The following is a 17,880-nucleotide window of genomic DNA, read 5'->3' as shown; positions in this document are numbered from 1 at the left end:
TCCAATGGTTTTGCTTTTGCAAACACTTTATTTGACGTAGTCTACATAAGGGTGTCATGTAAGCGTCATAAGGATGAAAAGAAATGTCAGAACAACTTGTTATACATACAGTAGGTGGTATTGACATTAATTGTAGACTATGTAACCAGGTGGCCCACAACTGCTGAAACATACGTCTTCACATGCAAGGATATTTGTTGGAATGTATTTTTACTCACCGGACTTCAGGGACTGGGAGACCTCTTACAATACAGTCCAGACGCACCTTGCTCCCCTCGGGAACCTCCCGGCTCTTCAGCTTCTGAATGAAATGAGGAGGCTCGTAGGGAGGCTCGTCTGAGGCCTGGGCCTCTAGCAGGGCTGGGTTCTCCACTGCCACGGTCTCGGCCATCATGACGTCAACCTCGGCCTCTGCCCCAGCACCAGGGCCAGTCTCAGCACCAGCTCCAGCAGTAGCATTAGTATCAGCCTCAGCATAAGTAACCCCCTCCGCTTCAGCCACTGCCTCAACCGCTGGGTCCAGTTCTGCTTCTGGTTCAGGTTCCCGTTCAGGTTCTCCAGCTGGGGTACAGCCAGGTGGGACAAACGTTTCCTGTTCCAGTTCCAGTTCCATCATTTCAGCCATGTCCACCTCCTCCTGCTCCTGCTGAGGGAGTTCCTCGTCGCATAGGGCCTCTGTTGCATCTGCGTCGTAAGAGTGAACGGGTCTCTCCCGCTCCTCCACAACATTGAGGCCATAGGTGGCCTGGCCGTCGGGCTGGCCCTTGTTCCCCAGCCTGCTCCTGTGGGGCTTACAGGAACGAGGTCGTACCCGCTTGGAGCTGTTGGCCTTGAAGAGCGAGGACAGCTCCTCAATGAAGTCGGCAGCTTTGTTGAGGAATTCCTTTTTGGACTGGGCCTCGTTGCCATAAGGAGTGTTCCTCACGGGCCGTCTGAAGTCCGGGGCTTGAGGCTCTCTGGGGGCCCTGTTGTTTCCTATGACGCCGTCGTGTGACACTGCGTTTTGTAGCGTTGGTTGCTTGTTGGGTGTGAATGACTCTGTTTTTTCAAAGGGAGGTTGTCTGTTGGGTGTGAATGACTGTGCCTGTGGTAGGGTCTCTGTTTTTTCAATCGAGGGTTGTCTGTTGGGTGTGAATGACTGTGCCTGTGGTGGTAAAGTGTCTGTTTTTTCTATAGAGGGTTGTCTGTTGGCTGTGAATGACTGTGCCTGAGGTACAGTTTCTGTTTTTTCAACGGGGGCTTTTATCGTGGGCGAGGGCATGGCTGAGGCCGCAGGTGGGGAGGACGAGGTCTGTGAAGGTTTGACCTCTGACCTTTCATTTTGGTGAGACTCGTGGCCGATGGCCTGTCTGGCGAGGTTGACACTTTTGTCAAGCTCCTCCTGACTAAGGAAGGCCGACAGGTCGGGGAACTGAGAGTCCTCCTGCGTCCCAGAGTCCTCTGCTCTGTTCTTCAGGCTGCCATACAGGAAGCGGCGAGAAGGGGTAGAGTCCGAGTCGGCCGACTCGCCGTGTCTGTGCCTAGCCCGGGCCTCTGCCAGGTAACTCTCCCGTAAAAGCTGTGACAGTGATGTCGTGGGCTGATCCATCCTGCTCTTCTGGAAACAGAAATGCACTGCATATTACTGAATAAGTCACCAAATGACCTAGTACCAATCATCACATCATATCCATTCTGTTCTTCTGTACCCCTCAAGAAACAAAACTGCACTGCACATTCCTGAAAGAGCCAAAATGCAATTCGTCACAAAAATGGATGAATTGCTACAATTGAAAACTAGACGCTTGGAAAGGATTTCCTATGTTGTCATAGATTTGGCATATTGAAATCTGAAATGTCATCTCACCTCAAATCTTGAGAAAGTAATTGATTTGGGAGATTTTTGTGAGATTTGAATGGTACACATATGAAAACCATTTTATTCAAAAGATAACAAGGAAAAGTTGTTTTCCTTCATCTTCAATTTGAAATCTGTGTCTTCATATCTATCACAACTTTCAAAGCACAAAATCATCATTGTGTACAACTACATTACGGAGAAGACTGCATGCAGTCCGCCTGCCAGTGGTTTCACAAAATAGTATGATGACATTTCTTTCCATAATTACACTGGCATCTTAAAATAAAATACTTCCAGATTTAGCAGAGATACTCTGTTCGAAACCTTCACACTGTCAACACGCTTTAACTCTCAAGTTAAAAACATGTTTGGGTACAAGACCATATCAAAACAAAATGTTAAGTTTTTAAAAATTATTATAATGTTAACACCCGGTTATTACAAAGAAAACACATAATGTTAACTTTCGATGCTAAGTGGGTTTCAAAGAAGAAGAAAAAATGTAGGCCATGCTAGCCAATTAGACAGAGCAAAAGTAGGTTAAAGATATTTGTTTACAAGGCACATTCAGTTTATTACTGTATGTCTGGTCTCCAAGACATTTAAAAAAAACATCTAACGATTGTGAAATCTCTCACTGTGAGGTAAACACTGACTCTCATTCTGATGTCAGACCTTATTAATTAAAAGTACTGAATAGATTGACCCACATTGCGCTGAGACACAGATATTAAACAGGTTTTTTTTCTGACGTGGGCCCTCAGTCGTTACTGAAGCCCGAAACAGGAGAGGGGCCAGCAGATGCTACTGACACTCAAACCGGCGCAATTAAGAGCGGTGGCAGCCCGTGCCCTTCCAATAGACCTGCAGTGGCAGCTGCCGTGTACATTAATCCTTTGCAAACAGAGTCCTGCTCTCCCAAGTCATCGCTAATTTTAGCACCGCAGGGTCACTTTACATTAAAAAAATCAAGTAAAAATCTCTTTACTTTCACCACTGTGGAAAACACTTCTCATTGACTCGATTACTGGACTTAAAAAAAAACACATGCAAGAATAGAAGCCTTATCTACATCTAAATCTAATGAGTGTGCTGTGCAAAGGGGAATGAAATCCTTCATCCACACGCTACTCAGCTCCCTGCAAATCAGCAGAAATCAAAGACACACATCAAGTCAGAGTTTAGTTATCATGCCACTGGGCCAATAGGATTCCTTTAGTTTTCTTTCGGTTGTGAAGTTATAAGGAACAGCACGCGAGTGGGATGAGTTGCCATCCATGCAGTATGACTTGCATGCACATACCACAACAAACAAGCTAATTCAATCATCTGTGTGGCCCCCAGGGCACTGGCTTGCTCTCCCTCTCTCTCTTTCTTTATCTCTCTCTCCGGCCCAGCCGGCAGGTAACAACGGCAGCAGGAAATGAAAAGGGGGGGTTCGTTTATTTACCTTTACTCTTCAGCCCACAGGAGGTCGTCCGAACTGTGGCAAGTCCTTCAAGCACACCTGTGAGCGGTGTGAGTGTATGTATGTCTGAGTATGTGTGTGTGTGTGTGTGTGTATGTGTGTGTGTGTATGTATGTGTGTGTGTTTCTCCCCCTGGCTGCAGCGTATTCCGGGACAGTCCAGTGAAGAGGAGGCCCCCCAGGAGAGAGAGAGAGAGAGAGAACAAAAAAAATGGCCCGAGGGCAGCTGCCCACGCTTTGCTTGCTTTGCTTCCTCTACTTTTTTGCACAAGTTAACCTTGGGGTTTGGAAGGAGGAGATAGACACGAAGGCAAAGTAGCTGGTGGGGGGGCAACCTGTCAGCAGTAAAAGTAGCAACATTTGTCAGCACTGCAGCACGGCTCACAGGTTATTTTGGGGGTGGCCCGAACCATGTGCCCACAGGGGGGAGCGCCCTTGCTCATTGGCCAGGCCCCTGGACTGGAGGAGCTGCTGGGTAAAGGGACCCCCTGCCCCTGCCCTGCCATGCCTGCTCCAGGCTCCAGCAGCAGGAGAGAGCACCTACGGTAGTCTGTCAAAGAGGACTCAGATCCACTAACAGAATTAGAAATGCCTCTCACCACACCACACCACACCACACCAAGGCAAGCTTCAAACCAACACACAGTTAAGTTCCAAACACTCCCTTCAGGACGCAGGTATAGATACCCCAATATTAGAACGAATAGAGCAAAGAACTCCTTCATCCCCATGGCAATTAACGAATTGAACAAGATGTGGGAGATACATTCATGACATTATGGACTTTCATATTGGGTTAATGGATGCATTTGACCAGTGGTCTGTATTTATTACGTATTTATTTACATAGTAACTATATGTTTAGCTATTTATTGAGTGTATTTGTTGTACTGTATGTGTTTTATTGTAGGCCTATATGTTTTTATGCCATTCATTCTGCTGTGCTGTAAATCAAATTGCCTTTTTAAAGGACATTAAAGCTTTCAAGTCAAGTCACTCTACTGTTCTCACAGCAGAATACTCTGCTCTCCTTGTTGACCAACAGTAACTGCTGTCACTTAACACATTAATGCATCATGGAAATGGAAAAATTTGAACACATGAAAATGCAGTCCACTGAAACTTGGTTTACTACATATCTGGTTCTGATGCAATATATCACTTTAGCTGCTTAGCCACGGGGTGTTTTATCTAAATGACACCTGCAGGCTTATTTATTCACAGGTTTCTAGGCTCGTCCAGTATTATCATGTTTGTGGAATGTCCCTGAGGAGAGTCTTTTGTTAAAAAAAAGAGAATTCCAGGCTCTTCTATTACATGATTTACCCCTTAACTTAACCTGGTTTTAGAAAATGAGGACTCCAGGTTCTTCTATTAGATGATTTACCTCTTAACTTAACCTGCTTCACTCCTGAACCAGCTTCTTAGTATAGCACTCAGGTCTCTTCCACTTCAACAATACAGTCCATTGAAACTTTATGTTGGCCTAGTGTATGTTTCTTTCTCTGAGTGATATCACAACATCTACCCAGAAAGGCTACATCCAAAGTTGCTCATAAGTGCAAAAAGATGATACATAAGGTCAGGGCCGGCCCAAGCCTTTATGGGGCCCTAAGCAAAATTTCATCGGGCCCCCCCTATACCACCACCTACTCAGCATCAGATGCTTCATAAGCTTCATTTACTTGCACGAGTGAGGGATAGGAGCTAAGGACATGGCTAGGTTGTAGGGATGGGCACAATTAACCGATTAACCGATGATTGATCATTGAACATTTAGTCGAAGAAATTAATTTTCTCCGACGAACCGTTAAACAAAAACTAAAAAATAACTTGAATGTAGGTCATTAGTGCACGTTCTCAATGCAATGCATTTCGCTGTTACACCTACACAATTTGGGCAGCAGGGAGCAATATCTCACCATCACCGTACCCTGGCTTGACTTGTTTGTTACATGCGAGCTTCCATAGAGCGGGCTTTGCCTAACCATGAAGAGGTCTCGGCGAAGTGTGGCGTGGGACCATTTTCGGTTAGAAAATGACAAAGTGTACTGTAATTACTGCAATGTGAATTACAAATACAGTTAATTGACAACGACCATGATGTATCACTTGAACACCACGCATCCAAGCCTTGTAAAAGACGGCGGTGATTCATCTCAACCTAGCCTCGCCTCGATGTCTGCACCGTTATGTGCCTTCGTTGTTGGCACTTCAGGTTTAACTTTTCTTGTTAATCACTTGACACTTGTGTTGTTAATAAAAACAAATCCTCGAAGAAAAACATTATGTTTTTGATGTATTTTTGTTATAGGCCTACAAGAGTATAGGGCATGGTGGGCCTAAATGTGTGCTGTTTTTAATATAAAAATGTTAATGGTTAACCGATTATTAATCATTAATTCTCCCGACGATCGACGAAGAAATTTTCACCGTATGCCCATCCCTAGTAGGTTGTCTGACAAATTTTCCTCCAAGAAATTCAGTGCATGATATGATGTACAAACAGAAAGCCATTTATCACGACAGAATATCATATCTTAGTTTCAGTTCAAAACTACTACTCTTCGTTATATTCTGCATTTATGGCAAGGTTTTTACATTTAAAAGTGGTACAAAAATTATGTTGTACCCACTATAATGTCCCCCAATAGAACATGGCTCCTGTTTCCATTGTGGTAGACATGAGAAATACAGTAAATATGACTACCGAAAATGATGGAGAGTTCATTTTCTTCCTGAAACTTTGCTGGTCATGGGGGCCCCTAGAGGAGTGGGGGCCCTAAGCCATCGCATAGTTCGCTTATGCCTTGGGCCGGCCCTGCATAAGGTTGCCACCACTGTTTGACTAAAACCCTTGACATTTGACAACCCACACAGACAACCCCTTTTCTTAAGCAATAGCACCCACTGCTATTGCGTCCAGTTAAAATATATTCCCCCCAGAAGAGACAATTAGGTAAAAAAGGGACAGGTAGCAACAGTGATAACCTGGCTAGGATATCCTATAGAAAGTGGTAAATCTGATAGTGAAGTGAAAGACCACCTGGGAGACTCCAACTCCCATAGTCATTGTGACACAGTACATAGTGCTCACTGCACACAAAAAAATGCATTTATGCCTCACCTGTGCAAGGGGGCAACCCCCAATGGCGCCCCAAGGTAGCAGTGCGGCAGGACGGTACCGTGTTCAGGGTACCTCAGTCATGGAGGAGGATGGGGCAGAGCACTGGTTTATTACTCCCCCCACCAACCTGGCGGGTTGGGATGGGAGGCGAACTGGCAACCTTTGAGAGACAAGTCTTTACCCTAACCACTTAACCAAGACTGACCCTGGAGGCATCATTTTGTTAACAAAACAAGGGCAGCAGGCTTTTTAAATAGCTGGTTTTATCACTAATTGTCTCTATATTGTCTCTTGGTCAGGGATGGCTAATATACAATAGAATATACAGCAAAGTATATTATATTAGACAGTATAATACACGTTCTAAAACATAATAATCAATTGGTTTACCACTTGCTTGCTTAACCATGCTTCTTTTTGGAACACCTGCACAAAAAAATTACTACTATAACTTTTTTTTCTAAGTGTGTTTAATTGACACAAACAGTCAAACAAACTACTATACATGAACATGATTAGAACATGGGGTGAATGAACCCACAACATCCTGAAAAGACAAACAAGAGTTAGCAGTACTTTGGCATTGAATTACACCTAAAACAGTGCAAATACCCGAACACACAACTGACTTAAGAGGCCTTAATTAAGTGGGATTGTGTCCAATTTCACTATTGGTCAGGCTACCTTTGACTTGTCAATAGTGACGACACCGCCTTTCTTTGTTCAGTCTTTTCCAAGATCCTGGCCATTATAATAGGTCCATGGTTTTGTGAACATTTGTTTTTTTAAAATTGTATGAACATATTCCTGTTAACATTAGAAAAGTTAATGTTGTGTTGTCATGTGTCAGATGTTGCATAACTTTTGGCATGACATTTGGATTATGTTATGTCGTAAGCCCAAAACATGCTCTCATTAGAATGGGCAAGATCTCAGAAAGGGCAGAACAAAAAACCAGCAGCGTCTTCGGTACTGACAAGTCAAGGGTAGCGCGAGCAAAACAACTGCATGTTGAAATTGGCCGGAATTCACCTTTAAACACAAGCTCAGACAAAACAATAGAAGTATAATTCTGCTACTGTACATAATACAGAGATCAAAACAAACAAAATGTACATGGATTTGGCAAACCCAAAGGTTAAGACACAGAATGAATAAAACAAAATAGATTTTGCCCAATCAATAAATCAATGCACATTATTATTCTTTTTTTTCCCAATTGGGCATCCTCAGTCAAGATTTTTTTCCCCCAGATTATCAAATTCCTCTTAGCTTATAGTGTTGTATACCGTGTGGGGATCATTCAGGAGGGGCATGCAAGAGCATTTTTAAGACCTTTGATGAGCTGTGATGCGTAGTTTTCCCCGAACTACCATTTTTTCTCATACCATGGACAATTGAATGCATCACCAACAAAAAAAACTAAACAAAAAAACCCAAGATGTATTACAAGAGACTTCAGCATCGGCTGAATGTGTCTTCAGGATCTGGACATGACGACGAAGGTTTTTCAGCAATGCTGTCAGGTGTTCCTGGCAGATGACAGTTAGTGCCAGCACTTTCAGCAACATACTTCTCCATCAACAGAATCAGCAGCAGAAAACTTTTCAGGATCTAGCGGTCAAAACATCGAGGCCAATCTTATTGTTGCCTGACAATATTGCTCCAAAAAAATACCTTAGGTCATTACCTTAGGTCTACAGATGCATCATGAAGAACTATGATGTTAAATTATTTCCAGTCACAAAGCGACAACGAGATCAAAACAAAGACATTATGACCATACCCATGTTTCTTTTCAGGTGATGTGTTCAACGGCCAGACACATTTTTTGACCAAGTGTGTCCCCTCTGCAGCATGACTGAACTGTCTTCTCAGTATACTGCCAAAATAAAGAGTGTCCGTCTGACATACACCTTGGCGATTGATGTTCTTACAAAGCCTCGCCCACAAAATGAGACGTATGATGGGCAACGAAACGTGTTGTTAGCAGCCAAAATGTGGCCCCTGAAGGATATGACCCACAGGTTGTCAGTGTGTCCCATAATGCACTCTGTGGTAGTGTCCTACACAGCTTAAAAATATGGACAAAACCTAATGATGGAGGAAAGCCCAGAAATTACAGAAAAAAGATGTTGTGGGGAAGTCTACAGCATGATACAAAGGCACACCTTTCTTCAGCATCATGACAAACTGTTTTTTTTGTGTGTGTGGTTGTTGTCAAAAATGTACTAATCGTAAAAATAATAAAATCACAAAAGAAAAGTCCTCCAGTTTTCATCTGTACTCCATAATCAGACAAACAATCCTGAGAGTAAGTGACGGACAAGAAGTGTTGTCCCGTAGGGTTGACGAGGAGATGTGGGGGTCGGGGTAGAGGTGTGGCCAGTGCTCTCGGTCATCTCTGTCAATTGCATGTTGTTTCTCCAGAGGGGCTAAGAAGTAGTGTGTGTGCCGCTACGATTCCTCACTTGCTCTCTTCCGCGACTGGTCTCCCCTGTGAAGCAGAGGACAACAACGGCAAGTTAGGACGGAAGGGAATGCTTATTAGAGAAATTACACAGGAGATTTAAAAAATACAATTAGATTTTATATTTTGATATTTATGCAATTAAATAATAAAGTGCGTTTTTAAATCATTCAAATTCAACCACTAAGTTGATGCAGAGCTCTTTTTTTATAGAAATGTGTTTATTCTAGGTTATGTCTCCCTACCTGCCTACATAAAATAGGGAGAATAGTTAATATGCAATTCCTCCCCAGATGTTTCAACACATTTCATTGTGACATACACTGTATAGTGTTTTACTCCAGTTATTAGAATAAAATTATAAAAGCAAGAAGTAATTCTATTCCTGAAGTTATTCAAATGAAGTTATTCAAATATTTCAAAGTCACTAAATGTTAACTATACCTAATGTACGGTACAGTTCTAGGCAAACTGCAAGGAAACAGTGTTCAGTGAAGCTCTTGTAAGTCTGATTTAAGACAATGACCTTAAATGTTCTGATGCTGCCCTTTTTCTCTCAATGTCTAAGAGAAGCTGAGCATAAGCTACTTACCTTTTATTTATTTGTGGGGACAAAATTAAGACTGCTGTAACAAAAAACCCTTTCCATCTGTTGCAGACATACTGAATTCTAATGCGCTGCTCTGATAAACAATCAGTCGACAGCGCCCCCTGTGGGGAATACAATAGGTACTGCCACATCTTTTGCCACTTCTTTACCTACCGATCCAGACCTTTGCTGTTTCTACATTTCTGCCGACAGGCTATTGATGCACATGTTTTATAGTACACCTTCAACACTATAAGCTAGTCACAAGAGTCCATGCATGACAGATGTTCCTTACTGTCCACTTATGGCTTTTCAACATCTCACATCTTATTCTAAGGATGAAAACATTAACACCTCAACATGCTTCTAAGGTAATGTGTTATGGTAAACCTGCAAACTGATTATTTCTCCCATTCCATTCATATCTATCCCATATGCCACTCCCGACTATGAACATTTAGCCTCATGGTAGTTGTGACCAACTTTTCGGCATTATTATGGCATTTTTTAAGTGCATTGATGGTTTTTCAGAAAGCACTGATACATTAGCCATACACAAACTGAAATAGTTTGTTAAAAAGTTTAACAACGTTCCTTTATATTTGAAAATTGAACAAATACACTGGTTCGGGAATTCAACATGATGCACTGTGACAATGTATTTTTTTTTTTAATTGAAATTATAGTTAACATTTAGTTTTAAACATGACATCTTTATATGCTATCCATGTCGCCCCACCCTAAATACTTCTCCACCGCTGCACTCTTTCTATTTTTTTGCACTGCAACTTACCTCCTCCATATGAAATGAGCACAAAATGTACAACTCACCAAGTGGTTAGTGTTGTTCATGGGTTTACCTGAACATATTTCAGAGAGGTATTATTTGGCTTCTGTCTTATTTGACACTCTCTTGTGTTAAGTGTTAAGCAATTAATAGAGTAATATCAACAGGTAATGAGTTTCAACATGAGCTAATGGGATTAAGAAAATACAAAGTAAAACAAGACAGAAGCCCTATTTTTGTTTGGAAAGTGGATATGGAATACCAGTAAACACCACATGTTTTAAAGAATGTTCAGAGTCGTTTTAAGGACAGGATTGAGATTGCATATAGCCAGCTACACGGCAGCAGGCTGAGACAATCCCAAATTAGCCGAATAACAAAGAGCAAAGCAAACATCAAAATTTTAGTAAGAAACACCATTTCATTCCTGACAAATGAGACTCAAAATGGGCAATAAAATACGTAATACCAAATCTATGCTTTAACTGTCAAGACAAGACATTGTATGTGAATATAGCATATGCATCATGTTGATGAGTCGACTGCAAGTGTTCACTGTGATGAAAGTTTAAATGATCACAGTTTGTGTCTGACTGACCTGGAGAAGCCGTTTAAGGAGAGCTCCATCTGCAGCTTCTGGTCCTGGGCAGCGTAGTCCGGGAGCTGGGACTCCATGGCCGGAGGATGGATTTGGGGAATAAACTGGGAGAACAGGGCTGGAGCCAGATTGCCCCACTCTATGGGGGAGACATGGAGGCATTAATGCGCAAACTAATTGGCAATTTTCGCAATGACATCAAACATGTTCGGTTTTTTAAATGAAGCAAGTATAAACCAGTACTATGAAACTTACAGCAAATGTTTGTACATACACATAAATTGCATACACATACAATGAGTGATAGAATATATTCTACCCATGGTAGAGTGATTACTAGATGTGAAGCGTCCCCAGGGATGATGTCCATGGATCTATCTATAGGACAATTATAGCTGAGCAGTAGGGATGCACGATGTATCGGCCTTAACATCGGCATCGGCCGATATTTGACACGTCGGGCATCGGTCTGATGGGTAAAACTGGGCCGATGTTTTTTTATACATATACAGTATGCTACGGTTCTGAATCTTATTGGTTCTGATATGATTTTTAACACAAGATTGGACTTGACAGTGACTTTCATTGATTGTCTTCTAGTTTGTCTCCATTTTTAAAAAATCTAATTTTATCACAGGGAGTTAAAACATGTTTTGGAAATAAAAGAGGACATTCAAAATTCAGTTTGCATCATTGTCAGTCTGTATTAAATGTCATCTTTTAGAAATATATATATAAAACATCGCTATCGGTAAATATCGGTTATCAACTAAAACCACATTATCAATATTGGATATCGGTATCGGCCAAAATTGTTCACATCGTGCATCCCTACTGAGCAGCCAACTTAGAATTAGTGAATGTAACGTGCAAGGAGACTAGGGATGGCTGACTTCATCAGAGCGTTGTACAAGTTTGTCGCGAGGGGAGTCACATTTCTTCCACAGTTAGTACTGGAGACATCAAAGTAAAATGCAATGCCACTATCGCCAGGGTTGGAGTGTGGAACAGTCATACTACACTATGCACTAAAGACTAGGGATGCACGATGTGAAAAATTTTGGCCGATACTGATATCCGATATTGATATTGCGATTTTTACAGATGCTTTTTTTTTTTAAGAGATAACATTTAATACAGACTGACAATGATGCAAACAAACTGAATTTTTGAATGTCCTCTTATTTCCAAAAACACTTTTTAACTTCCTGTGATAAAATTACATAAAAAATAGAGACAAACTAGAAGACAAACAATGAAAGTCACCGTCAAGTCCAATCATTTAGAACAGTAACATATATTAAAAAAAACCATCTGCGTTAACATCGGCCCAGTTTTACACATCTGGCAGATACATCGTGCATCCCTACTAAAGACCTCAGTGCACTGTGAGCACTATGCACTAACTGTCAGTGCACTGACACAAGCGCGTGATATGAGACACAGGGTGGAGCTTTGACTGCTCTTAGCTTTGACTGCTAAGAGCGAGGCTCGTTGGTGAGAGACCCACAAAATACACTCACAACCCAAGTGATGGTCACGTCATCATGTTGCATTTTACTTAGTCTATTGAGAAAACTACTCACCTGGTCGCAGGGCATAGAGTCCTTTCACAACATTAGCCATTGTTGACGGTCTGACTTGAAAAGGCATGGAATAGGCATTCTGGAGAAGAGCTAAAGATAAAAGAAAATTGATGAAATAATGCTACCACAAATTTAATTAGCTCATGCATGCACGCACAAACTTAACAAAAACACATCCAACAAGAATCTCCATCAACAAGAACACTCTAGTCACTGCTTATTCATCTGACTTCTACTTATTGTACTTATTTAGCATAAATTAAAATCATATACAAAATGTTGCTTTCTTTTCTGTGTGCTTCTACAGTTAAAGATGTGGCGTACAGTTGTGTGGCGTATGGGTGGTTGACGTTTAAGGGCGTAACGCAAAAAAAAAAAAGTTTTTCAAATTCTTGAAAAAATTATGGATAAAAATTGGAAAAAAATAGAAAAAAATATATAGCAATTAGTGGTCTGTGGAATTTAACCTTATATTTGCCATTTTTGGGAAAATGTGTCCTGCATCAACACATTGCATAGGCATGTCACACCGCAGGAAAATGGAGTCACACCGAAGGGAATTCACTGCATTATGGCCATTTTAATCCTTTTGTATACATGACTGACATCTGAGCTCATGCTAACTTGATAATGATATTGTGTTTAATCTTAATATGTGTTTTCAATAATAAAAAAAAACTTTTTTCCTCCTATAAGAGCAGTCACACCACAGGACACCATAAAATGAACCTAAGCATTGCGTGACAGAAAGATTGCAATATGAAGACATATTAAGAGTCACCTTAAACTTCCACAGCACTCTCCAATAACTGAGGTACTGAGTGCGTTTTAATATGCGACCTTGCCTCCTCCACTTCTCGTCATGATGACATCACTGACAACAGCATTATATTTCAATATCTTGCAAAAGCTCAATTGTGAAGTCTTTTTCTCATTTGCAATTGGGATGGTGAATGAAAAACAGTCCCTCAAAAGTTGTTGTGGCTAGGCTGACAGCTGGGAAACTTTATCGTTTTCTCCACGGAGGAGGGGCCAGGAGGCGGGACGAGGAGACAAGCACAAGTGGAGGAGGCAAGGTCACATATTGAGAGCAGTTTGTCTCTATTGGTGATTTCCGGTCTCCAAATTCAGTCCTCACACATGGTGTTCCTCAAGGCTCAGTTCTAGGCCCCCTACTCTTCATCATTTATATTCTTCCCCTTGGGAACATTCTTGAAAAACATGGTCTAAATTTTCATTGTTATGCAGATGACACCCAAATTTACATTCACACCAAACCCTCCCATCCACTCCCCCTCGCTAACTTAACAACCTGCCTAAATGAAATTAGTAATTGGATGACCCAAAATGTTCTTAAACTTAATCAAAACAAAACCGAAGCCATCATCATCGCCACTCCATCATTACTTAAAAAGATAAACCTTTCTCAGTTCTCTATCCCTGACTATTTTACCTCCACTTCCTCTGAAGTAAGAAATCTGGGCGTCATCATCGACTCTTCGCTCTCCTTTGAATCCCATATCAAACACCTCACCAAAACTGCATTTTTCCACCTTAAAACCATCTCCAGACTCCGCCCTTCTCTTACCCCTACCTCTGCTGAGACCCTCATCCACGCTTTCGTAACCTCCAGATTAGATTATTGCAATGCCCTACTCACTGGTCTCCCTACTAAATTGATTAACCGTAACCGTCTACAATACATTCAGAACTCAGCAGCTAGATTACTCACACACACCAGACCCTGGCATCACATTACCCCTATCCTCTATCAATTACACTGGCTTCCTATCCATTCACGTATCAATTTCAAAATTCTCCTCCTCGTATACAAGGCCCTGCACAAACTTGCACCCTCCTACATCACAAGTCTCCTCACCCCATACAATCCCACCCGCACACTACGCTCCACTGACTCACTCCTCCTTACAGTTCCCTCCACACACCTGCGCACCATGGGCGACAGGGCATTTAGTGTTGTTGGCCCCAAACTTTGGAATTCACTCCCACTGTCTCTTCGTCAGTGTTCCACACTATCTACTTTTAAATCTAAGCTGAAGACACACCTTTTCATTTCTGCTTTTCCACTTCAGTGACAGACACTTCCACTTTATGTTAATCATCAGTTTATTTTTAATTTTACATACTATTTTTATTTTTTATTCCCGGCATTCTACTTCTTTTTCTTACTTGAAAACATTTATCTTTATTGTACTTTTATTTCTATTTTATTTTTGCATTTTAATTACTCTCCTATTGTTAATTCACTGAAGCTTTGTTTTACTTTCCCTACTGTTATGTATTTGTTTTGATTGTAAAGTGTCCTTGGGTATCTTGAAAGGCGCTCAAAAATAAAATTTATTATATTATTATTATTATATTGGGATGCACCCACTGACTGGTTAGGAGCCAGTCTTTAAGACCCTTGTAGTTGGCCTTGCAGCTGCCCATTCACAAACATTGACATACATGTCACCCCACAGGACGCAATTGTGTTACGAAATTGAACTTGTAGTTAATAATACTGTCTTGAGTTTTTTTCACATTCACATATCTTAATATAAAGTTAATATTTATGCAATCATGCCAAATGCTTCATACATTATTCAAAATGTTGTTGGTTAATTTATATATATATTATATTGCAGGTTTCATTTATGTTACAGTCACACCACAGGATATTTGACATATAAACCTTAACATAAATATTAACAAAAATGTTTCTTCTCATCTAAGACTAATATGAAACATAATGTACCACATCTTCTTTCATTGGCATTTGTTTTTTAAAGGAGAAACAGTTTTGTAGGTTTTTAACCAATGTTACGAAAAAACAAGGTGTCACGTCTCCCACCCGTATATGTTAACATGACTAAACCGGCATGCCAAGTTTGATTCAAATCCACCACAAGGTGATTTGACTGTTTCTTATGACTCGCCAAAGAAGAAATGACAGATCAAGAGTGAAGATGAGGTCAGCACAATACATACGTATTAATGTGTTCACATGTTTCTCAGCGACGTGATCAGCAAAGAGCCTCATCAGGATATCCCTCAGGTCCTGATTTAGCTTTCTCTCAATGTAGAACTTGTTCTGAGGGTGAAGAGACACACACGCACGCACGCACGCACGCACACGCACACACACACACACAATCAAAACGAGCCTGCATGAAATGCACAACACACAAAATAATGCAACATAGATAGATAGATAGATAGATAGAGAGATATTTCCACAGACAAAGTAGCATTGTGGAGTGCAAAACCGTTGGTCCAGTGCAAATGGGATGCGTGTACCGCCCACTTCATGTACAGTATGTGCATATCTCTCTCTCTCTCTCTCCCTCTCCCTCTCTCTTTCTGAGACGTGAGCAATTGTGTTGGGGGAAAAAACTAAATCAATTTGTGGTGCTCAGTCTGTATAACCTGGCTCTCGTCAGCTGAATGTGTCTCTGCCTCACTCAGATCTGGTGAGAGCCATATTAGCTTGTTTTGTATGGCAAACACTGTAACATGGGTACACTGAACTGACTGACACAATATAATACAACATGTATTTATATAGCACAGTATCACAACTACAGTGCTCTCAAAGCGCTTTCAAAATACACACACATGCACATTTTCACGTCCACACACAAGCTCTCGAGGCTGCCGTACCGCGCCAATTGTCCGAGGTTCATGTGAGAATGTGCGCGCGCGCGCACACACACACACACACACACACACACACACACACACACACACACACACACACACACACACACACACACACACACACACACACACACACACACTGCTGCATGGCGCCAATTGTTCGGGGTTCATGTGAGAGTGCACGCCACACACACATGCACACACACATGCACACAAACACAATAACAATATTCCTAGAGAAAGATGACGCTGGATGTGTTCGTAACACAGCCTAATTTCGTAACATCAAGACCTAGCCTGACAGACAGACAGACAGACAGACAGACAGACAGACAGACAGACAGACAGACAGACAGACAGACAGACAGACAGATAGATAGATAGATAGATAGATAGATAGATAGATAGATACAGTAGATAGATAGATAGATAGATAGATAGATAGACATGCAAACCAAGTCACCATATAGATGAATACAGGCACGATGCACTGCAGAGCCGCCGTGTACTGGGTAAGGAGGACACTAAACTGTTCTATGAAACCCTCAGATGGACTGCCCTGAAAAATAAACAAAAAACACACTTAGACACAAAGAATTTTGGGTTACTGACAAGTCAAATGTACCTCTGATCTTTGGAAAATTAGCCAAATTCTGTTCAGTCTAATTAATTGTGTTCAGTGTCCTTACCAACAACTGGGCTGAAACCTGGTCTAGGTGACTGGAGATTTTCCGCACCAAATCGTTGTACAGCAGCTCTGAGTGTTGTTGACAAACACACTTATAGACGTGACTGGAGGGGAAACAGAGCACACGAAAATGTCAGTAAAACAACAAATGAGTAGCCATTGCTACTGAAATACAGTGGTGCCGTCTGTGCAATAGCCCACTGCCCACAGTTAATGATCAGACAGTCACCTACAGTGTCTTACCTGTAAATCTGCTCATATGATATGGAATTGTGGTCTGATGGACTCTGGGTCAGCAAATGCTCGATTGCGCCTTCCAGCTTGGGCCAGTATATGTTTTTATAATCCTCCACCGTCATTGAATTCATCACTAGAAGATGAAGAAAAGAGTGCAATACGTCAGTGAGTCGCGAGCTAGGTGCTAATGAGGAGCACACGTTAATATTACAGTCCATTTAAAAATGTAAACAATGGCGAGAATCTCTACTAGCCACATAATTTATGCTGGTAGCCACGAGTGTCGGGCCATAATCAAATTCAGCGAACACTGACGTGCATGGAATCCACTTACAAAACTTTGTGGCCGAGTTGAGGGTTAGTTTTCCAGGGTTGGACGCCGAGGTACTTGGGCTGTCTGTATCGCTTGTTTCGCTGCTGATGCTGCTAGAATCCGAATCCATGCATCGTGCGTCTCGTCTAGGCGGAATGCTAGTGCAAGGCACCGTCGGATCCGTGCTTATCATGGTCGAGCAGAAAAGTTGGGCTTCGTTTGACAGTTGTGCTCTCATGAAGCTATACGCATCTCTGGCGCTATCACGGTAGTTGTGATTGTGGTCGTCCAGACGATCTTCTTCCATTTCCTCCATGGTACATTTACCTATGGCGATCATGTAACGAAATAAGCATTGATTTATATGTCTATAACTGGCCAAAACAGAGATATCAACACAGCAGTGACTTCCCTGATGCAGGCTAACGACAGCCCAGTTTGTGTTTGCTTTGCGACGGTTTGCAGCAGTCATTTCCGGGAAGACAGTGAGTTGCTACCTGGGATTTGTAGTTTTGTCA

General features: G+C 41.7%; 2 protein-coding genes across 6 annotated transcripts in view; both read right to left on the bottom strand.

Moving 5' to 3' along the window:
* The window catches only part of mypn (myopalladin), a 34,444-nt gene extending 30,789 nt beyond the window's left edge, over positions 1–3,655 (bottom strand). For 4 of the 5 annotated variants that reach the window (XM_063191423.1, XM_063191427.1, XM_063191425.1 and 1 more), the window contains exons 1-2: positions 3,291–3,655; positions 219–1,597 (exon numbers count right to left, since the gene is read on the bottom strand). In XM_063191423.1, coding sequence (XP_063047493.1) covers positions 219–1,588 — 1,370 coding nt within the window. In that variant the 5' untranslated portion in view covers positions 1,589–1,597; positions 3,291–3,655. The remainder of the gene's footprint in view (positions 1–218; positions 1,598–3,290) is intronic. The other variant, XM_063191424.1, reaches the window with a different exon arrangement.
* A 3,232-nt stretch (positions 3,656–6,887) lies between these two features.
* On the bottom strand, positions 6,888–17,833 carry cacul1 (CDK2 associated cullin domain 1). The gene is made up of 8 exons (XM_063190929.1): positions 17,384–17,833; positions 17,056–17,182; positions 16,814–16,916; positions 16,588–16,683; positions 15,456–15,558; positions 12,465–12,554; positions 10,879–11,017; positions 6,888–8,931 (listed from the first exon to the last, which is right to left on the bottom strand). Exons 1-8 carry the CDS (start codon positions 17,700–17,702, stop codon positions 8,892–8,894), a joined length of 1,017 nt encoding a protein of 338 aa, XP_063046999.1. The 5' UTR covers positions 17,703–17,833; the 3' UTR covers positions 6,888–8,891.
* Positions 17,834–17,880: the final 47 nt, after the last annotated feature.

This window comes from Engraulis encrasicolus, chromosome 24 (genome assembly GCF_034702125.1).
Source record: "Engraulis encrasicolus isolate BLACKSEA-1 chromosome 24, IST_EnEncr_1.0, whole genome shotgun sequence".
In the NCBI taxonomy this organism is placed as follows: Eukaryota; Metazoa; Chordata; class Actinopteri; order Clupeiformes; family Engraulidae; genus Engraulis; species Engraulis encrasicolus.
The sequence above is the reverse complement of the archived record's forward strand: the minus strand, read 5'-3'. Positions and strand labels throughout refer to the sequence as shown.